This window comes from Sapajus apella, unplaced genomic scaffold, assembly GCF_009761245.1.
Source record: "Sapajus apella isolate SASKATOON/1434 unplaced genomic scaffold, GSC_monkey_1.0 scaffold147, whole genome shotgun sequence".
Classification (NCBI taxonomy): Eukaryota; Metazoa; Chordata; class Mammalia; order Primates; family Cebidae; genus Sapajus; species Sapajus apella.
In genome coordinates this window covers 142,052-163,690 of record NW_022437087.1, presented here as the reverse complement: position 1 = coordinate 163,690, position 21,639 = coordinate 142,052, and the positions used below count along the sequence as shown (strand labels likewise).

Below are 21,639 nucleotides of genomic sequence, written 5' to 3'. Positions count from 1 at the left end.
GGGCCGGGGGCATCGCGCCAGTCTCCGCAGACTCGCGGCCCAGGGAGGCCGGGAGGACTGGCGGGGGTCCGAGGTGGCCCGCTACAGGGTATGTGATGGAGGCCCAGGGGCGCCGCCCTCCAGCTGGTAGGGGAGGAGCCCCGGCCACCGAGTAGTTAAGTGACGGGCCTAAGCTCACTCAGCAAGCTCGTGGCGGTGGGCGTGTCCGGCGCGTCTGGGGTCCTCTAGAGTCCCAGGCCTGAACTGCGTACGCTCCTTCTCCTGGCTCTGCCTTTGGTTAAGATGAGCGGAAGATGGGCGCCTGCGGCCGCCCCGGTGCCTGTGCGATCCGAGGCGTGGCGCGCCAGGTTTTGGCGTGCGAGGGCGCGCACGTGGACCGCGGCTACTCGCGGACGCCCAGGCCTCACCCCCGCGGGACTCCGCGCGCGGCGCCCTTGTTTGACTTTCACCACCCCCAAAGGAGGTCCTTCCATCGGCCTCTTTTCTGCGTAACAGCTCCAAGGCTCACACGTGGTGATGCCACCCAGGTCACGCAGCTAAGTTATGGAGCCGGAATTCGCAGTTGTCGGTCGGGGTTCTAGTGGCCTCAGGCTGGAGGTGGCTGTGTGTCCCTGGGCAAGTCCCTCTCCTCTGGGTAGCCTAGCCCGGCGGCGCGCGGGTCGTGGCCGCGCATGCTCAGTGGCGGGCGGCGCCCGGAGACGCGGCTGGCGCTCCAGCTGTTTTGCATTGACGCCAGCACCCGCTGGAGGTCATCGCTGGGGGCTGGGCGCGGCGCGCTGCCGGCAAAACCCGGCCCGGATCAACGAGCCAGACCGCCCGCAACTCCGGGGTGCGCGCAGCCGTTTTTGCGCTTCTCGACGGTGCGGCCCCAGGCCCGGCTGGAGCAGACTTGCTTCCCTCCCTACCCCGGCGGACTTGGCCCGGCCGCCCCGAGGGGTATCCTCGGACCCCGCGCCTCAGCCCACGCGCCTCAGCCCCGGCCAGCGAGAGCGTCTAAGCTAGCCTTGCCCTCACGGGCGCTCGGCCTGGGGGCTCTTTTCCGCCGGGCGGCGGCCCAGCGGGCGGAGCGGCGTGGGTGTCCACGGCTAGGCGGAGTCCCGGGCCAGGGAGGCGGCGGCGTCGGGAGCGGGAGCGGGGCCGGGCGCGGCTGGGAGCTCGCCTCCCTCGGGGGTCGCGCCGCAGCTCGGCGAGGGCGGCGTGGCGAGGGCGGCGTGGACTCAGCCGCTCCCGGGCAAGGAGAGCGCAAATCTCCTCCCCCGTATTTCCCCGGAAGCGCGGCCGAGAAGAGCGCCGCGATGTGAGGGAGGCGGCCGGCGGCTCCCGCCTCAGGAAGGGCATGTTCGGAGGGGCGGCCGCGGCGCGCCACCCGCCTCAGCGCCCCCTCCCCACCGCCGCCGCCGCCGCCGCAGCGCCCTCACCGTGATAAAAGGGGCGGCCGCGCTTCCTGACTCGAAACCCGCGCTCGCCGCCGCCCGCCCGCCCAGGCGGCGATGACACGGCGCCCGCGGCGGCCCCGAGGCGCCGGGCGGGCCGTTTGCTGACCGGTTCGCGGCTGCCCGCCAGCGTGTCTGCGGCGCCGCCGCCAGCATGGGCTGCGCCCCGAGCATCCACATTTCCGAGAGCCGGGCGGCGCACCACGGCGGCAAGGAGGCCGAGGACGCGCCTGGCCCCGCGGCACCGCCGCTGTCGTCTGGCGGGCCGCACCTCCCGCAGGGTCAGAAGACGGCCCCCTTGTCCCGGACCCGCGGCGCGGGCCTAGCGGAGTCGGAGCCTCGCGACGGCAGAGGCAAGAAGGTAAGGAGCGCCGGGCACTCTGGGGCCGCCTTGAAATTCGGGCCCGGCCGGGCGGCAACTTTCCCGCAGGGGCCAGGCGGGGTGGCCCCCGGGCCGCGGTGCCCTCTTATCCAGCTTTGGATGGCTTTGACAGCCGCCAGCCCCCGCCTTGCCGGGCAGCGTTCAGAAAGGACTGACCCCGATCCCGCGACCCTGATTCATAGGGTTGCGATTAGGACGCCGCCTGCTCTGCGGCGTCGGTTCCTTGGACACATCCGACGCCCGGAGCGGCGGGGCCGGCGGTGAACTTGACTAAGGCGATTGCATCAATTTCCTCTCCAAGAGCGGGTGTTACAGGGAAACCCCCGTGATATTCTCGCGCGCCCCTGCAACGTGAAATCAGTATGAACTTTGTTCTTTTCCTGTGGTAGAAAGGGAGGGACGACTGGCCTCGCCACTCTTCTCTCCTTCAGCTTTGCGCAGGCGGTCACAGCTTACCATTTTCTTTGGGGCTATTAGAATGTAATCTGGAACATCAGCTTTGCTTCATTGCACATGTATTTGAGGTCCACTTTTGTTAGTATACATACTGTATTTAAAGCATGTGTAATTAGAGAATACTGTGAAACGCGATTTTTGAAGCATTCAGGAGAACAAAGTTAATCTTTTATTAAGCAAACTTACTGGGACATTTTGTGACTTTTGGGTTTTTTGTTTTGTTTTTTACATTGCGTGTCATCTCTAGCGCATATTGCCTTGGCTTATGTTTTGTCAAAGTTTCTGGGCTTAGTCTTTGTTAAGATTTTCTAAAGGAAAGGTAAAGTAAAAAGAAAAATGTGGTCATTAAGGCACACAGCTGCAGGTTTCCAGTTCTTTGATTTCAGAATTTAAAGCTGGAACTCATGCGTTGGTTTATGTTTTATTTATTTTTTAAATTACATTCCAAATTTCTGTCAACTTGTATGGATGGTTTATGTTTTATCAAAGCAGTAAAAAAATTTTTTTGTGCAGGGCTGCAGATTGTTGGCTGTCATCCTTCTCATCACGACCAGGTTTTAAAAGTAATTTGCACAATTTTCTTGATTTTTCTTGCTCGCTGAGAACTGCTGAACATCCCAAGTTTGAGAGAGAGAGTTCGACACACTTTCTGTCTTAAATTTCCAGCAGTCATCATGGTACTTTTCTGTATGAAAGGAGGAAGTCTTTTTCAGTGTTGCATAACATAGTTGAAGTGATTTCCCTACCCTTCCCATACCCTAAGTGAAAATTCAGCTTTGTTCTGATTATCAGAAGTTGAATGCCTTCTCCTATAGATTCTTTGAAGAAACCTCTGATGGTTTAGACTTGTTAACTCAAGCTGCTCTTAGTATCAATGTTAAGCTGAGTGGTAAGCCTACTTAACTGGCTTTAAAAAAGCATTACACAGGTGAATATGGAAACTTTAACAGCTTTCAGGTTTTCAGTCCCAATCTAACATTGGTTACTTTGCAGGTTAATGTGATTCTTTCAGATTACCAAAGTCGGCCTTTTAGTAAGAGGCCCTTGTGTCTTATAGACTTTTTTTTTTTTTTTTTTGTAGTGGCCTGGGTGTCCTAAAAGTCATCTGGGTGTCTTGTAAGCCTTCCTAGTGCGGCAGAAGCCACTTGCTCTTGTGCTATCACAGTGCCTGTAGGTCTGTGAATTTATAAATGCCTTCTTCAACCATTCTTGCCTATTGGCAGACCATTGTCCTGTGTTGGAGGCCCAGAAAATACATTCGTCCTTAAAGTGCCTAACTTGGTGGCATACACATAGTAGGTGATAAATAAATGTTTACTGATTTTTAAAAAAATTAACTGAATGATGAAACTTTTTTCAGTCATTGGAATTTGATTTCATATAGCCTCCTATACAGACTTCAGAATAATAGTATATCCAGAGCAGAAGTCAAATTGTAAATTATAGCACCACAACCGCAGAAATAATGGTCCCATACTTGTTATGAACTGTACGTGTTGATATCACATCTCGTTTACAGATTTTTGCATTTAGGTATGTCAGATAATAGAGCAGAGGTAAATGTCAGCATTTTTTCTAGTCTAATATTTTTTCTTTAAGGGAATGAATCCTTTTAAATTAAGGTATTAATTGTACTCTGGAAATTCATGTTTAGAGAAGAAGGTAAACTTATAGTAATGTAGCAAAATCATAAAATTAATTTTAGTTTCTATATATGAACATCTCAGGATGCAATTTAATTCATTACAAAGTTTCTTTATTAAAAATGCAGTAAGTCAACATATCTTTAAGTGAATTTCAATAAGAAATTCATTGGGGGATGATTTTATAGTTCTGTAGCATTTAGTAAATACCAGTTTATCAGTGTGGGTGGGAGATTGATAACTGCATTTTCAGGTTAAGTGGTATGTACCCTGAGTGAAAGTGTATCCTGCATGTGTTCCAGGGAGCACTGTGTGGACTGTTAATAAGTATGGCGTGAGAAAAGAGGTCCATAGTCTGGTAAGGTTTTGGGAAACACAGGTTGAATATCCCTAATCAGAAACGTTCCAAAGTCTGTTTTGAGTGCTGACATGATGCTTAAAGGAAGTGCTCATTGGAGCATTTTGGAGTTCAGATTTTCAGATAAGGGATGCTGAACTGGTAAATATAATGCAGATATTCCAAAAAGGAAAAAAAAAAAAAAAAAAAAAAAATCCCAAATTCAAAATACTTCTGGTCTCAAGCATTTGGGATAAGAGATATGTAGCCAATACTGGCTCAGACTAAGTTCAGCAGAGTTCTTCTATGCAGGACTTGTCAGAGAACCTAATTTCTGAAAATAATCTGTGAGTCTCCAAGTGATTTTTCGAGTGTGCAACATTTCCTAAACTTGTTTGATTATGGAGTCTTTTTCTTGAGGTATATGTCAGGTAGGCCAAATGTTAAGACCTGATTTTTTATGTGAGATACCAATATTCAAAGTACAAGAAATATACTTAACAGTAAAACTCAATGAATGTAATTTGCTTCTTAATGATTCCAAAGGTACTTTAGATCTTGTAATACACGAGGCTGTGTTGTCTGTGTGAACTTATTTAAGTATTACTAAAAATACTTTCTGGCTGTTTATTCATTTCAGGAGTTAAAGTTTATGTGGTTACAGATAATGAATGCTGTGTTCAGTTTGAACACTTAGAGTTTTGTTTATTTTTAATCAGTGTGAGCTTTAACTGTAACATTTAAATATTTTCTTGCCAGTCTTTGGATTTACCCCGTTTCCTCTTTACCCATCCAGGACTTAAGTTGCCCTTGAAAGATTTGCATGTAGTGTTAGAGACCCTATGCTCACCCCCCACCTTCCTTTTTGCAAACACCCACTGCACTGCTAATGACTGATGCTCCCTCTGCCCCCACTAATCAGCTCTGTGAGGTGGCAGTCATGTTTGTTTTGTTTACTGCTGTATCCCCCAGGTCTGGCACACAGTAGGCCTTCCTTAAACATTTGTTGAATTAGAGGATTTTGTGAACTACAATGTAGAAGTTGAAAATCCACCTAAGCCATGGAAAGTAGAAATAGAAACCAGTTTTAACTAGAGTAGAGGCTGTGAAGTTTGGATTTGGTTTTGTGGAAATCTCTGGTTATTGCTCTTCAGAGCACTGTACCCAGGGAATAATATATTTCTACCCTGGTGAGCAGAGTAGATTTCTCTATAAAAAGAGAGTTAAGAGTTGGATGCAATGGCTCATGTCTATAACCCCAGCACTTTGGGAGGCCAAGGCAGGAGGATTGCTAGAGCCCAGGAGTTTGAGATCAGCTTGGACAACATCTCAAGACTCCATCTCTACTGAAAAATAAAAAAAATTAGCTGGGCATGGCAGTGCACAGGTACTTGAGGTGCACAGATACTTAGTCCCAGATACTTGGGAGGTTGAGGCGGGAGGATCACTTGAGCTAAGAAATAAGAAATTCCAGGCTGCCATGAGCCAAGGTTGCATCACTGCACTCCAGCCTGGGCAACAGACTGAAACCTTGACTCAAAAAAAAAAAAGTTTGAAGGATTAGTGCAGCCAAGGTGATAGATAGTAGTACTGCTGCACGCTAAACTCTGATCGAGTATTACTGCTGTAGCACTCACTCAGAATCTCAGACAGACATTCTCTGTTGGTCCATCTCTGTTTCCCTTTGCTTCCGTCGTTCATTTCCTCCGCCGTCTTTTTTCTTACTTTTCATCACCTCATCTCCCTCTTTCATCTCCCTCCTTGCTTTTTCCTGCTAGTCCACCTTCCTGCACAAAACTGGCCACTCTTGCCATGTTAGTCAACTAAAGTTTAGTGGTTTTTAAGTGTTATTTAGCTATGGAATAAAACTTATTGCCTGCTCCTAGCTTACAAAGTGTATTCATCAAGACTTTTTTTTTTAAGACAGGACCTTGCTCTGTTACCTAGACTGAAGTGCAGTGGCACAATCATGGCTCACTGCAGTCTTGACCTCCTCGGCTTAAGCTATCGCCCCCCTCAGCCTCCCAAGTAACTGGGACTTCAGGTGCGCGCCACCATGTGCGGCCAGTTTTTTAAACATTTTTTTGTGGAGATGAGGTCTTGCTATGCTGCCCAGGCTAGGCTCAAACTCCTGGGCTTATGTGATTCCCCCAGCCTCGGCCTCTCAAAGTGCTCAGATTGCAGGTGTGGATTACTGTGCTCAGCTGATTAATCAATTATTTGCCTAAACTAAAGCAATTTTCTCTTTGCGTGTGACCTGGCTGATTTTTTTTCCCTCCGCTAGAGATCTTTGACCCTTGCTAGATTATATGGAATTACTGAAAGTTTCTCTTTGAAAGTGTAGTTGAGAAAAATGAGACCTAACTTTCTGCTGCCGTAATAAGTGACTACAATTTATCTCCAGAGCTCAGAGGTGGTGAGTTCCCTCATTATAGTGTTCTTGTGCCTTTCAATGTATAGAAAGATCTTTATTCATTTTCTTGAATTCCTTTTACATACACAAAATACTTTGCATTTCATATGTTTTTTAGAACTTAGCTGTCATTGCCACCATAACTTTAAGTGTGACTCTTAAGATAGATGTTGTCACAATTCTGCCACCTCAAATCTGTCCCTGACCAGCTTTGACCCTCACCTTGCTAAGGCAGGGTTTATGATAGGGCCTGTGGTCCCTTCTGGCAGAAATTTTTCCTGTTAAGTGGGCTTATGACTCTGGTTTTCCCTTGGATAGCTTGCCCATTTGGATTGTGTTCTTAAATAGGAGAAGGTTCCTGATATGAGGACACAGGGTAAGGCAGACAACTCAGAATAATCTTAAAGGACAGAATATTTTAAAAAATTAAAACAGAACTGAGGGAAAAGTGCTTAGGACATGAGTAAGCCCTTAGTCTTACCCAAGGTCAGTGGCTTCATCCTGGTTTCTCAGTACAGTCAGGCAGTAGGAGGTGATGGACTCTGCAGTTCTTAGAGTGCAAATTCGTGTTAGTAATACCCACCTTTTCTTGAATGCTCACTGTTTTGCAAACACCATATTAGATGCTTTACAGATGTTATCTCATTTAATCCTTTCAACCTTGTGAGGTGGCAGTTATCATTTCCCTTTCACAGATAAGACACCAGAGGTTAGAGACTTGCCCAAAGTCGTACATTTAAGCTGAGATTCAAATCCTCTGGTCCAGCTCTCACCTCCTAGGTTGTTACTCTGTTAACTAGCTATGTGCATTGCATTTCCCACTCTTTGGTCTTCTCCTAAGCTACAGATTTCACAGGTCAAGCCGGCATCTTGAATCTGCGTTATCAGGATTTTGTTAAGTCTCCACTTACTAAGGAAGTTGGTTACAGCCCTACCTTAGGTTCCCATGTTTGAGGAAGTTGAAGTCATCTTCAGCCCTGTCCCAGTTAACTCCTGAAGCCAGCTATTTTGTGACGCCCTCTGATCTGCCCTCTTTGCTGTCTGAAATGAGTTGGGAGGGCATCCCTTGGGAGTTTTTTTCCTTTCCCCTTTCTGCTGCTCAGGTTACAGGCAGCCTGCCTTACCAAGAATTCCCCGGGAGCTGGTTCTTAACGTTGACCTTTGCCTAGCGCGCTGTCCCCCACCAGTGCTGCCTGTACCTGTCCTCTCAGAGTTATTCCAGGCCCAGCTGAAAGCGTCCTTGAGCTCCTGGCTGGCTTGCACTTTTTCCCTGCCCTTGGGACCTGCCCCTGTATGCCTGTGAAACTATTCTTCTGCTGGATTATAGGCTGCTTGAGGGCAAGCATTGTGTCCTAGTTTCATTGCAGTTTCCAAAGTGCTTGGTACACTCAGTAAATATTTGCATAAGTACAACAGTCTCTAAGGCTGAAAGGGCTTTTATTCATGTTCCATGAGTCTGTCTCACCTTGTTTAGATTTAACCACAATTGTTGGGGTGTGTTCTATGTTTTAACAGAAAGCTAAAGTACCCTTAAGCCAGTGATTAATCTGTGGGGTGATTAGTAAAGCTTTTGCCTCTAATTTTGGTTGAGTTAGGATTGAGCAATGTTCCTGGGTCCCGTCCTTCCGTCCTGCCTTTGTTCTGCTCTGTTTGGTAAAAGACTGGTGGAATATCATGTCAGAGAGCTGTTGTGACAAGTTTGTATTGCATGTCTTAGCTACAGGCACCATATGTAGTTTACCCATCCACACAGACAGAAAGGATGTTGCACATTTCCCAGAACTTTGAGGGTGACCTCAAAGAATTTGGGCTGGGGGGCCTCGCCAGTGCTTTTATTCTGTATTGGCTGGAAATACACCTTTGCCGTCTCGAATCATCCTCTTTCTCGGTCTGTGTTCTCCCTTTCATGTCCTGTTAGTGAGTACAGCAGCTGCTTCACTTCCTCTTACTTTGCTTAAGGATAACCCAAAGGGCTGGTGGCACATCAGCAGTTGCCATGTTGTCTTCAAATGTTCAGAGTTGATGGCAGCTCCCTAGTGAGGTGTTAAAAGACTATAGGAGGAGGAGCCAGAAGATGTGTGTTTTGGGTCCAGCTCCATCAGGCATTGGCTAAGTGATATTTGGCAACTCCTGATTCTGAGTTTTCTTAGGTACAAAATGAGGCTAGAATATCTGGGTTCTGGTGAGGATAGCTTAAAATAATCTGTGTCCAAGTGTTTTGTAAACTTCAGGACACTATCACATGGAAGGATTGATCATTTTCTTATGAGAACCTTTCTTAAAGGCAAACTTGGTTCAAATATATCTGTTTTTTTTAAAGCAGGTCTCATTTTTAATATAGTTTGGTTTTTCTCCATTATTTTATTGTGAAAATTTTCATAGAGCAAAGTTGAGAGAATTATGCACTCATATGCCTGCCATCTGGATTCTGCAGTTAACACTTTTCTATATTTGCTTTATCATTATCTATCTACTCCTTTATCCATCCATCAACCCATTTTATTTTTGGATTCATTTCAAAGTAAGTTCCACACATGGGTATACTCAACCCCTAAACACTTCATTATGCATATCAAGTACTGCAGCTCAAAATTTGAACTTGGGGCATGGTAGCACATGCCTGTAGTCCCGTTTGCTCAAGAGCTGAGGCAGAAGGATTTCATGAGCCCAGGTGTTTGAGATCAGCCTAGGCAATGTAGCAAGACCTCATCTCAAAAAAAAAAAAAAATTAATTCAAAATTAAATAAATTCAAAGTTTACTTTTTTAAAATATAAAATGACATAAAGCAAAATGTATACATTTTATGCATACCATTCATGAGATATGACAAATATATATATGCCCGTGTACTGCAAACCTCGATTATCAAGATACAGAATTACGAAATATTATAATTACTCCCAAAGGTTTTATTGTGCTCCTTCTCTGTTCTTACCCTCAGCCACCAGCAACCACTGTTCTGAATGTTTTTCATTATACATCATTTTTGCCTATTCTAGATTTCATATAAATATAACCTTAAAGTCTAGGTTATTCTTTTCTTGTAAGGCTTATTTCACTCAGCATAATGTTTTTGAGATTCTTCTATGCTGTATGAGTCAGTAGTTTGTTCTTTTTTCTTTCTAATTAAAGTAGTCTGTTATATGAATAAACCACAATTCACTTATCCATTCTTTTGTTGATGGATGCTAGGGCTGTTTCTAATTTTTGGCTATTGTGACTAAAGCTACTATGAATAGTCTAGTATAAATTATTTTGTGGACATATGCTTTCGTTCCTCTTGGTTAAATACCAAGAAGTGGAATTGCTGGGTCATAGGATAGGTATATGTGCAACTTGTGTAACTTTTTTTTTTTGAGACTGAGTTGCACTCTTGTTGCCCAGGCTGGAGTGCAATGGTGCAACCTCTGCCTGCTGGATTCAAGTCATTTTCCTGCCTCAGGCTCCTGAGTAGCTGGGATTACAGGCATGCGCCACCACGCCTGGCTAATTTTGTATTTTTAGTAGAGTTGGGGTTTCTCCATTTCTCTACTAACAACATTTATAAGCTATGATTCAGGCTGGTCTTGAACTCCCAACCTCAGGTGATCACCTGCCTTGGCCTCCCAAAGTCCTGGTATTACAGGTGTGAGCCACCGCACCCAGCTGTATATGTGTAGCTTTTTAAGAAACTGCTTGACCTTTTCCCAAAATAGTGATCCAGTATTACACTCAGGCCAGCAACGTATAATAAAAGTTCAGCTGCTCTACATCTTTCCCATCATTTGGTGTTAATCAGCATTTTAATTTTAGCCATTCTGGTGGGTGTGTAGTGGTATCTCATTGTGGTTTTGATTTGTATTTCCTTGATGGCTAATGATTTTGAGTACTTTTTCCATGTGCTTATTGTTCATTTACTGTATTACTTTCTTTTTAAAGTTTTTATTTTAATACTTTTTAATTAAAAGGAAGTATAAACATCATCATGACCTCTGGGTAGGGAAGGACTGATTAAGCAAGTTACACAAGTCATTTACATAAAGGAAATGGTTAATAAATTCAACTATGTTAAAATAAAGAACTTCTCTGCAGAAGAGAGTGACAAGGAAAGTCACAGACTGGAAGAAGATATTTGCAATGCATAATACCAATAAAGGATTAGTAATCAAAGAACTAAAAGTCACTAAGAAAACAACAGCCCAGTTGAAAAATTGGCAAAGTTTGGGGCAGACATGGTAATGAGAGAAAATCAAATAGCTAATAACTATATGAAAAGATGTTCAACCTCATGGGGAAATGCAAATTAAACCCACAATGAAATAACATTTTATACCCATCAAATTGGCAGACGTTTAAAAGACTGGCAGTGGTTTTGGGAACTGCTCAACGTTAGGTAGAAGCATAAATTAGTTCAACCACTAGGGAAACCCATTGTCATTGCCAGGTAGAGTTGAACATGTGAGCCTGTGACATAGCAGCTTCTCTCCTAGAAACTCTTTACTGGAAACATGTATGAAGACTTTCAGAGCAGATTACTTTTAATTCCAAATTTTCCTGTAAAATCCAAATGTCTATTAACAACATAATGGATAAACAAATTGTGATATGTTCAAAGAAAGGAATACTTTACAGCTGTGAAAAAAATGGATGGATTACAGCTCTAGGTATTAACTTTGATAAATCTCAAAAACAATGTGGAGAGAAAGAAGAAGCCATCAAAAACATTTATAAGCTATGATTCTTTTTATTTAAACATTAATAGTATGGGAGTGGTGGCTCACCCCTGTAATCCCAGCACTTTGGGAGGCTGAGGCAGGAGGATTACTTGCTATGTTGTCCAGGCCAGGAGTTTGAGATCAGCCTGGACAACATAGCAAGATCCCATCTCTAACAACAACAAAAAAGAGATTAATAGCTAAACAATATATAGTAATGTACACATAGGTGTTAAAACAACATAAAATCAGTTTAGGCAAATAAAGTTTATTTTAAGGACTTAAACATTTAACAGGTTAATTTGAAGCTGTAGAAGGATAGTAGGCCCTGCTCTTGAGGAACAATTAGTCTCTTCTGGAAAGGTGAGGTAGGTGTCTGACGTGGAAGTGATGATGGCACCTTGAGAGATGGATCGTGGAGGCAGGAGCTTGTTCTGGATTGGTCATAAGGTACAGAAAGGGGAAAGGAGGGAGAGGTTTGACCTGAGCTTAAAAGACTGGGAGGATGTGGATAAGTGGAAAATATACCTCTGGATAAGGGAAGGGTGTGGGGGTTGGGTGCCTGTTCCAATTATGAGGAGCCTGACCAGGGATAGGAGGGAAGGTCTAAAAGCCATGTTGAGGAGTTTGAAGTCCATCCTGTAAACCTTAGAGAACTCCCAAAGACATTTCATTTTCAGCAGGGTAGTCAAAGGATAGACATAGTTCATGAAGATTAGGTTTCAGGCAAAAATTGCAATAGGAGGGGTAAGGGAAAGCTAGAGGTGGGCACTATCCAGGACCTATTGCAGTGCTTTGGGCACAAGGTATGACCAGGTATGACTAACTTAGTGCAGTGGTTAGGGAAAGGAGGGAATAAGGGAAGGAAAAACTGACAGACTAGTGACAGATTGGATTAGTGAGTGAAGGGGTGGAGAGTGGAGGGTGACTCAGAGGTTGGGGTTTACCAGCTTAGAAGGACTGTGATAACATGCCACAATTTGTACAGTGCTTTATGGTTTACCAAAAGCTATTTTTGTACATCATCTCATTTGATGTTCCCCAGACCATGGGGAGGTAGAAAGGAGGGATTTTATTTTCCCTGTTTAAGGCCTACAGAAGCAAAAATTCAGAGATTGAATGACTTGTTCAAGTTTGTGGTGACCACTTACAGAAACAGGTTCATTGTAATAGCATAAGTCAGAGGAAAGAGAAGTTATGGAGTTTTTAAAAAACCTTTCTTGTCTTTTCGTTCTGGGTTCATCTTATAAAAATGAACTTTTACTTTTTCTGATTGTAAAAGTCATATTTATTGTAGAAATCTTGAAAAATATAGAAAAGAACAAGGATCACTTAAATTGTACAGTCATTCAAATTGCACGGTCAGGAGATAATATCTCCTAAAATGGTGGTGTGTTTCCTTCCATCCATGTAGTTTGCTTTAAGTAACTAATTTGAATTTTTTTTTTTTTTTTTGGCTGGGCGTAGCGGCTCATACCTGTAAATCCCAGCACTTTTGGGAGGACAAGATGGGAGAATCACTTGAGGCCGGGAGTTTGAGACCAGCTTGGGAAACATAGTAAGACTCCCATTCTCTATAAAAAATAAATGAATAAATAAATTATCTGGGCATGAGGCACATGCCTTTAATCCCAGCTAGTTAGGAGACTGAGGCAGGAGGATTGCTTGAGGCTGGGAGTTTGAGGTTGCAGTGAGCTGTGATCATGCCACTGTTCTCCAACCTGGGGACAGAGTGAGACCCAGTCTCTTAAAAAGCAAAAAGCAAAAATATTTTTAAAGCAGTGTTATGTTTCAGTTCTAGTAAACATTTAGCTATTATTTATTTAAACGTTGTTCCCTTAAATTTTCTCATTTCTCCTCTTCTGTAGCTCCCTCTAAAAGATAGATTGAGACACATCTTGATCTGCCCTCCAAGTCTCTTCATTTTTCTTTTATTTCCCCTCTCTGCTATTTCTGGAAGCATTTTTTAACTCAGTCTCTTAAGTCACGGATTTATTCCTCAAGGTCTACCCAGCTCTTTAGCTCACTGAGTTTTTAAATTTGAGTTTTTGCCCTCAGTCTGTGGTTGCTGTTTTTTCATGACTGCTTCTTCATGTTTTATGGTTGCAGCTTACTCCCTTATCTTTTTGAGAATATTAATTATACTCACTTTAAAGTCCTATTCTGATTGCTGTTTATTAAAAATACTCTTTATTGAATTATAAATGCAGTCAGCAAAGTGTACAGAATCCCCAAGTGTACAGCTTGATGAATTTTCCTCATGCTCCCATGTAATCACCACCCAAATCAAGGCAGAACATTTCCTGCATTCCAGAAGGCTGCCTTGGGGCTATTCACTGTTTTTTAGTATTTTTAACATTTTTACAGCAATCTTGAAGGGTTTTCATAGGGTACCCCTGTATATCCAATGCCTGTATTTTATATTAGCATTTTACTGTACATGCTTTATCACATATATCTATGTTTTCATTCTTCTACCTATCATTCTCCTTTTTCTTTGATATATTTTAAAGTAATTGCAAATGTTAGTATACTTCCCCTTACATATTTCAGCATGAGTTTGATATATATTTAGGTTTTTTCCTTTTGAGGCAGCATTGACCTGCAATGAAATGCACAAATATTTAGTGTATATTTGCTGAGTTTTGACAGATGTGTACCTCTATGTAATCCAAACCTCTGTGAAGTTATAGAACATTATTTTTACCCCAGAAAGTTTCATCATGCTCCTTATTGGAGAATCTCTTCTTGCAACCACCCTTCTGATTTTTTTTTTCTTCACCATAGATTAGTTTTGCCTGTTATAGAACTTAATGTAAGTGGAGTTATACAGTATAGACCTTTTCTCTTTCTTTCTTTTCTTTTTTTTTTTTTTTTTTTTGAGGTAGGGTCTCCCTATGTTGCCTAGGCTGGAGTGCAGTGCAGTGCTGTGATCATAGTTCCTGCAGCCTTGACTTCCCTGGCTCAAGTGATCCTCCCATCTCAACCTCCTGAGTAGCTGGGACTATAGGTACTCAGGGTCTCACTGTGTTGCCCAGGCTGGTCTCAAACTCCTGGCTCAAGCAATCCTCCTGCCTCAGCTTCTCAAAGTGTTGGGATTATAGGTATGAGCCACCGCACCCAATGTATATACTCTTATATAAGACTTCTTTCCCTTAGGATTATGTTTTTGAGATTCATCTATGTTTCTTGTATCAGTAGTTCATAATATTACATGATCAACTTTTAAAGGTCATGATAAATATTGTTAAATTGCCCTCCAGGAAAATGTGATCAAATTTTTTAATTAAAAAATCCCCAAGTGGCTGATATTATAGGCATTCACTACTTTACCCTGCCCGTGGTCAGATTTTTATTTCATAGCAGCATGTGAGAGTATTTGCGGTGCTTTCAACAATCTGACTGTGAGAGGTGGTATTTTATTGGTATTTTAGCTTGAATTTATTCATTTATTATTTGTTGTTCTTTATTTCTCCCATGTATGTTTTGGACATTTTAATTTCCTCTTCTGTGAATTTTTCATGTCTGTTGCCTATATCTCTATTTGGGGTTTGGAGATTAAATTATTACTTAAAAGAACCTTTTAATAAGTTTGAATGTTAAATTTGACCTCTCATGTGCACTGCAAATTTTTTTCCTCAGTATTTTTTTCTTTTTTTGGATTTGTTTTTAAAAATTTTTTGAATTTGATTATTTTTAGAACTAGAGTCTTGCTCTGTTGCCCAGGCTGGAGTGCAGTGGCAACCTCACTGCAGCCTCAAACTTTTCAGCTCTAGTAATTCCCTCACCTTAGCCTCCTGAGTAGCCGGGACTTCAGGTGTGTGCCACCGTGCCTGGCTGATTTTTAAAGAGAGGGTCTCCCCATGTTGTGCAAGTGGTCTTGAACTCCTGGGCTTAGAGGATCCTCCTTCCATAGCCTCTCAAAATGTTGAGATATAGGCGTGAGCTACCATGCTTGGCAGGTGTTTGTGTATCTAAATATAGAAAAGCTACAATAAAAATGCAGTATAAAAGATAACAAATGGGCTGGGTGTGGTGGCTTATGCCTGTCATCCCAGCACTTTGGGAGGCCAAGGCGGGCAGATTACTTGAAGTCAGAAGTTCAAGGCCAAACTGGCCAACATGGTGAGACCTCCTGTCTCTACTTAAAAATACAAAATTTAGCCAAGTGTGGTGGCACATGCCTGTAATCCCAGGTCCTCGGAAGGCTGAGGCAGGAGAGTCGCTTGAACCCAGGAAGCAGAGATTGCAGTGAGCCAAGATCCCACCACTGTACTCCAGCCTGGACAACAGAGTGAGACTGTCTCAAACAAAAAAGATGAAAAATGGTACACCTGTATAAGGCACTTACCATGAATGGGGCTTGCAAGACTGGAAGCTGCTCTGAGTGAATGAGTGATGAGTGAATGTTAAGGCCTAGGATATTACTGTGCACTGCTGTAGACCTTATAAACACTGTACACTTAGGCTATACTAAATTTGTTTTAAAAATTTTTATTTAATAATCTCAGCTTACTGTAACCTTTTTTACTTTATGAAGTTTTGTTTTTTCTAACTTTTGACACTTCTGAAGTAATACTTAGCTTAAAACACAAACACATTGTATAGCTGTACATATTTTCTTTCTTCACATACTTATTCTATAAGCTTTTTTCCATTATAATGTCTTTTTTCTTTTTGAAGTGTCTCACTCTGTCACCCAGGTTAGAATGCAGTGGTGTGATCTTGGCTCACTGCAACCTCTGCCTCCTGGGCTCAAGCAATCCTCCCACCTTAGCCTCCTAAGTAGCTGGGACTACAGGCATGCACCACTGTGCCTGGCTAGTTTTTTTGGATTTTTTTTGTAGAGTTGGGGTCTTGATATGTTGCCCAGGCTGGTCTTAAACACCTGGCCTCAAGCAGTCCACCCACTTTGACTTCCCAAAGCGTTGGGATTACAGGTGTGAGCCACCACGCCCAGCCTTGATATTTAAATTTAATAATAAATTGCAACCATTTTCCATGTTATTAATTTCTTCACAACATTTATATGGTGTTACTAATGCTGCCATGTACATCTTCTTGCAACAGGTGTAAGATGGGCACAATTTTATAAGCCTTTGTGCACGAAGACTTGGATTTATTTTACTTCTAAGTTTTCTAGAAACAGAATCTACTTTTAAATTAGGTTTCAAGTTTTAAAACATTTTAGGGTAGTCTGTAATGAAAAAGCCCTATATTTTATTTAAAAAATTTTTATGTATAAACTTGGCTTTAGATAAGTTACATTTACTTATTGAAATCTTCCATTTTCTTAAGAATTTAATTCCTTAGTGGGACCTCTGACTTTGCCATATCCAACTTACTTCCCCATTTTATGGAGGAGGAAATTGAAACCCTAAGGCATTTGGGAGACATATGCAAGATTACGCTGCAAGTACTGGTGAAGCTGGGACAAGAACCCCAAGCTAACTTTTGTCCTTTATCCCGTGGCATCTTTTATATTCATGGGAAGTAAACCAGAGTTACTACTTCACTCCCTTTGGTCATTTCACTGGGATTGCCTAGCACCAAACTCAGCATGCTCTTGTAATTCTGGTTTGCAAAGTGTACCCTTGCCCGGCAGGCTTTACTGTATCAGAAGCAATAAAGAAGTTAAACACCTGGAATTTCTAAACTTGGATATCATTAGGGGAGTTGCTAGATTATTGCAAAATGGCTCTGTTTTCATTTTAAATACATGTACAGATACCTATTTTTTCTTCTCAGTTTGTAACCCATACATTTGGAGCTGGAGTTGGCATGCAATGAAACCTACAGTATTTATTAATACGTAGTCATTAACTGTATTTTGATCAACTTCCTTTACTGCCGTAACATTTTTAGATAAAAGCAGGAAGTCTTGTTCTCCCTAAATCATTAGGCCCTTTTTGTTATTCTAGAATTAAGAAATAGTCTTAAAAAGCCAAAAATTTCCCATGAGGAGTGTTATAGTAGAGCTTTGCCTTGGGTTGAAGAAGGCAGGAATAATACCCTGTGGGCCAGCAGTATTTTCAAAAGGCATGGAACACCTCTATGAAGATTATTGATAGTTGACTGTATGCGCAAACATATACTCATTTTCAATATTGGCAAAAATTAGTTCTTCCATTAGACACTAATCTCTAGTGATATTAGTTTTCAGAGACTATGAATTAGAAATTGTTTTAGTGGTTTTTCTAGTCTGACTTCTTGAACTCCATTGTAGATATTTTCTTGTCAATTTTCCATCTACACAGAGAACTCCAGTTTGGTAAATTTTCCTGATAGGTCACTTTTTTATAGATGGTGTCTCACTCTGTTGCCCAGGCTGGAGTTCAGTAGTGTGATCTCGGCTTACTGCAACACCTGCCTCCTAGGTTCAGGCGATTCTCCTGCCTCAGCCTCCCACATAGCCGGGATTACAGGTGCCCACCACCATGCCTGGCTAATTTTTGTAATTTTAGTAGAGATGAGGTTTCACCATGTTGGCCAGGCAGGTCCTAGAGCTCCTGATCTCAGGTGATCTGCCTGCCTCGGGTCTCCCAAAGTGCTGAGATTATAGGTGTGAGCCATCCCACCTGGCCTACATTCTTTATTAACAATAAAGTATTCCCTCATTCATTCAACAAACATTTGGTGCTTACTGTGGGCTAGGAACTGCATTAGACATTTGCTGGTAATGTGATGATGAATAAGATGTGGTCTCCCTTTTAGGAAGATAAGCTCACTAGATAGACTTGCCTCTAATTGTGTGTGTGTTTCCACTGCCCCCTTGATTTTATAAAACCTGTTCAGAAATAAGCATATTGTTCCTGCAATACAGTTAAAAAGAGCAGGGGAATTGAAATCTGAAAACTTGGGCTCAAATTCTGGGCTCTCTCTTTGGCTTTGATGCTTATTTAGTTGTGTTAGCTGGGGCAAATTGAATAACTTGTCTGTGAGCCACAGTTCCTTGTATGTAAAATGTGGACATGAGAGAAGACACCTTTTAATCTGTTAATGCACCTTAGAAGTGATAGACTTTTCTTGTTTTTCTTTGCCTATTAACCAGAATTTTGTTTTCTCACCAGCGGGTCACTGGAGAAGGAAGCTCTGTTATGATCCTTTTAGTGCTGCTGAATATACTGATAATGGAAAAACAAACAGGGGCTCACTGGTTTTCTGGCCTGTAAACCAAAAAACAGTTTTCAGTGCCAAAAGCTGTGTTTGTCTTGCAAGGCCAAGAATGTTTCTGCAATGTAGGACAGCTTCAGATCCCACTTGAACTTCTTGGGTAATCACATGATTTTGGTTTAGGTTCAGTTGTTTATAGGGCTAGCTTTACTTACTGTGCTCAGTTTCTGGTGTAGTTAAATAATGTAGGCTGGCTGGAAGTGGTCTCTGGTCAGGACTATTATGAACTGAGCTTGTTCTTCCAGTGTGCAGGCCCTGGCTAATCAGAGAAGTGTACCTGTCCTATAATTAGGCTCTGGAAAGACCCTCGAGCATGGCCTGTGAACTGGGCCCTGGCCTCTCCCCTCCAGGTCCATTTGGAGTCAGTAGTTTCTAAACGGTGGCAGTGAGAGCTTTGCCCTGGCCCTCAGCTTTCATAGCTTTCTCTACCACTGTAGAGCCAGGTAGCTAAAATAATCTGCCTTGTTTTCCTTGCTCCTGAGGAAATTTTCTGGAATTTATTTATTTATTTATTTTTGGTCTTTTCTTTTTAGAGACGGGGTCTCGCTATGTTGCCCAGGCTGGAGTGCAGTGGCTCTTCACAGGCGTGATCCCACTACTAATCAGAATGGGAGGTTTGACCTGCTCCATTTCCAGCCTGGGCCTGTTCACCCCTCCTTAGGCAACCTGGTGGTCCCCCACTCCTGGGAGGTCACCATATTGATGCTGAACTTAGCGCAGACACCCTATCGGCATAGCGCACTACAGCCCAAAACTCCTGGGCTCAATCGATCCTCCCACCTCAGTCTCCCGGGCAGCTGGGACTACAGGCATGCGCCACCGCACTCGGCAATTTTCTGGAGTTTGAATCCTACATTATCCATTCTTCTGAAAAAAACATGTCTTCAGACCTCATTTTTCTAATTGCCAGATAACCAGAACCCACATGCATAGGTCTAGGAGATCTCTACCCTGCAAGCAGAGGTTCAGAAAAGGAGCAGAGTGAGCAAATGGAGACATGATTGTTCTATTCTCCTGCCTAACACACCCTGTAACTCTCAGTTGCCAAATTCAGACTCCTTTCTTTGGTCTGTAAAGCCCAGCCTGGTGGGTTCCTGCCCCCTCTCCAGCTTCTTCCTGTGCTTCACACACTGAATACCTCAAGTACTCACATTTCCAGGGGCTTGATAACCTCTGGACTTTTGATAGTGTGGTTTCCTTGCCAGTACTCCGTGAGAATTTCTTCCCAACTTAATCAGTGGAATTAACAAAAAAAAACCTAGGTGAAGGCAGAGCATTAAGAAGGAAGTAGGTAAGTGTTAAAAGAAGTGTTTTTTATCTGGAAAAGATGCCCTCTTTTTCTGTACATGCAATATTCCATTATAAAAACAAGGCAAGACTAAGGATAAAAGGTTTCAGCTGTCAAGGTCATGCATACTGAGAGGATGCAGAGGTTCCTGTGTTCTGCTGTGGGACAGCTGTTGCCCTCCTGGCTGTTGCACTATAGTCTTGAGGACCCGGAGAATGGGAGAAGGCTGCAGAGAATGGATGGATATCCTAGTGACTGGAAGAGCATGGTGGCTGATACTGTGTATGCTTGTTGAACTCCAGGGGGGGTCTGAGGTTCTTGAAGTGACTTCACCTTGTTGGGTACCTGAATGAATTGTCATTACAAATCAAAGGTCTTCTGGATTTGATGGTGCACTGCTGAGTGTTGGGTTATGAGATCACAACGTGAGTGTGTGGCACAAACACACTTTTTATGATCAGCTCTAGACATTTCTAGCTATGACATCTTAACTTATTAAAGCCTGGGTCATTAATCTGGAAATACTAAGATTGGTGTAACAATAAAGCTGTCATGTATTGGCTGTTTACTGCATACCAGGCACTGTTCTAAGTACTTTGTGCATGAGTTAAGTTAATCCTCTGACAACCCAGGGGGTTTGGGGTTACCTTAAAGGTTCACCTTTTCAAAATTCTACCTTTTTTTTTTTTAATTTTAAGAGATGGGGGTCTTGCTATGTTGCCCATGCTGGTCTTAAACTCCTGGCCTCAAGTGATCCTCCTGTACTGGCTTCCCAAAGTGCTGGAATTAAAGGCATGAGCCACCATGCCCAGCCTCAAACCATTCTCACTTCTGCTAGCAGGTGTATGGGAGTTTTTCCCACACACATAAAGCAGCTCTTCAGTTCTCTGTGGATACCAGCTGGGTGCCCTAACATTCAGTTTAATTTTGACGCTAACTGGAATTAGTGCAGATCCTTCAGGCTAAGGACTTGGTCCCATGTGGCTGCCCCCTGCCAAGTTCAGATGCCAATTGCAAGTAGTAGGCCTTTGGTTGCCCCCAATTTTTGTCCGATTTGGCTATGAATTGGAAGTTCTCATAACCCCCTTCTTGGGAATGATGATTTGCTAGACTAGCTCTCAGAACCCAGGAAAACAGTTTACTAGATTACCAGCTTATTGTGAAGGATATATTTATTAAAGGATACAAATGAACAGACAGATGATACACAGGGCTAGGTCTAGAAGGGTCCCAAGCATAGGAGCTTCAATCACTGTAGAGTTGGGCACACCACCCTCTGGCATGTGGATATGTTTTTGTTCACCAACTGGCTGCTCCCTGAAGATACCCTTTTGTATTTTCATGGCGGCTTTGTTACATAGGCATGGTTGATTAAATCACTGGCCATTGGTGATCAGCTCAAGCTTCAACCCATTTCCTCTCATCTTTTCTGGGGTAAGCGGGGAAGGTATGCTGAAAATTCCAACCCTCTAATCCTATGATTGCTTCCTATGGCAGCCAGCACTCCATCTTGTGGTTATCTGGGGGCTTTCCACAAATTACCTCATTAGCATAAACTCTGGTGTTGTGGAAGGCACCTGTTAGGAATAACAGAAGTCACTTTTTCACCTTCATTGGCCTGGAGCTGCCCCAGGCCTGTTTCAGGACAAAAGACCAAATAGTTTAACCAAAGAGCTGTGAGCAAGGAACTGTGGAGGACGACCAAAATTCGTTTTCTTACATCACAGATATACTTTGGTATTTCTGTGTTTTTTATTTACTTTTTTGAGTTTAGGAGATGTCATAAATATTTTTTGTCTTTTTTTTTTTTTTTTTCCCA

General features: G+C 43.1%; 1 protein-coding gene across 3 annotated transcripts in view; it reads left to right on the top strand.

Annotated features, from left to right (window-relative positions):
- Positions 1-842: 842 nt before the first annotated feature.
- PDE8A (phosphodiesterase 8A) overlaps positions 843-21,639 on the top strand; it is a 146,394-nt gene continuing 125,597 nt past the window's right edge. For all 3 annotated transcript variants that reach the window (XM_032264784.1, XM_032264782.1, XM_032264783.1), the window contains exon 1: positions 843-1,794. In XM_032264784.1, coding sequence (XP_032120675.1) covers positions 1,588-1,794 — 207 coding nt within the window. In that variant the 5' untranslated portion in view covers positions 843-1,587. The remainder of the gene's footprint in view (positions 1,795-21,639) is intronic.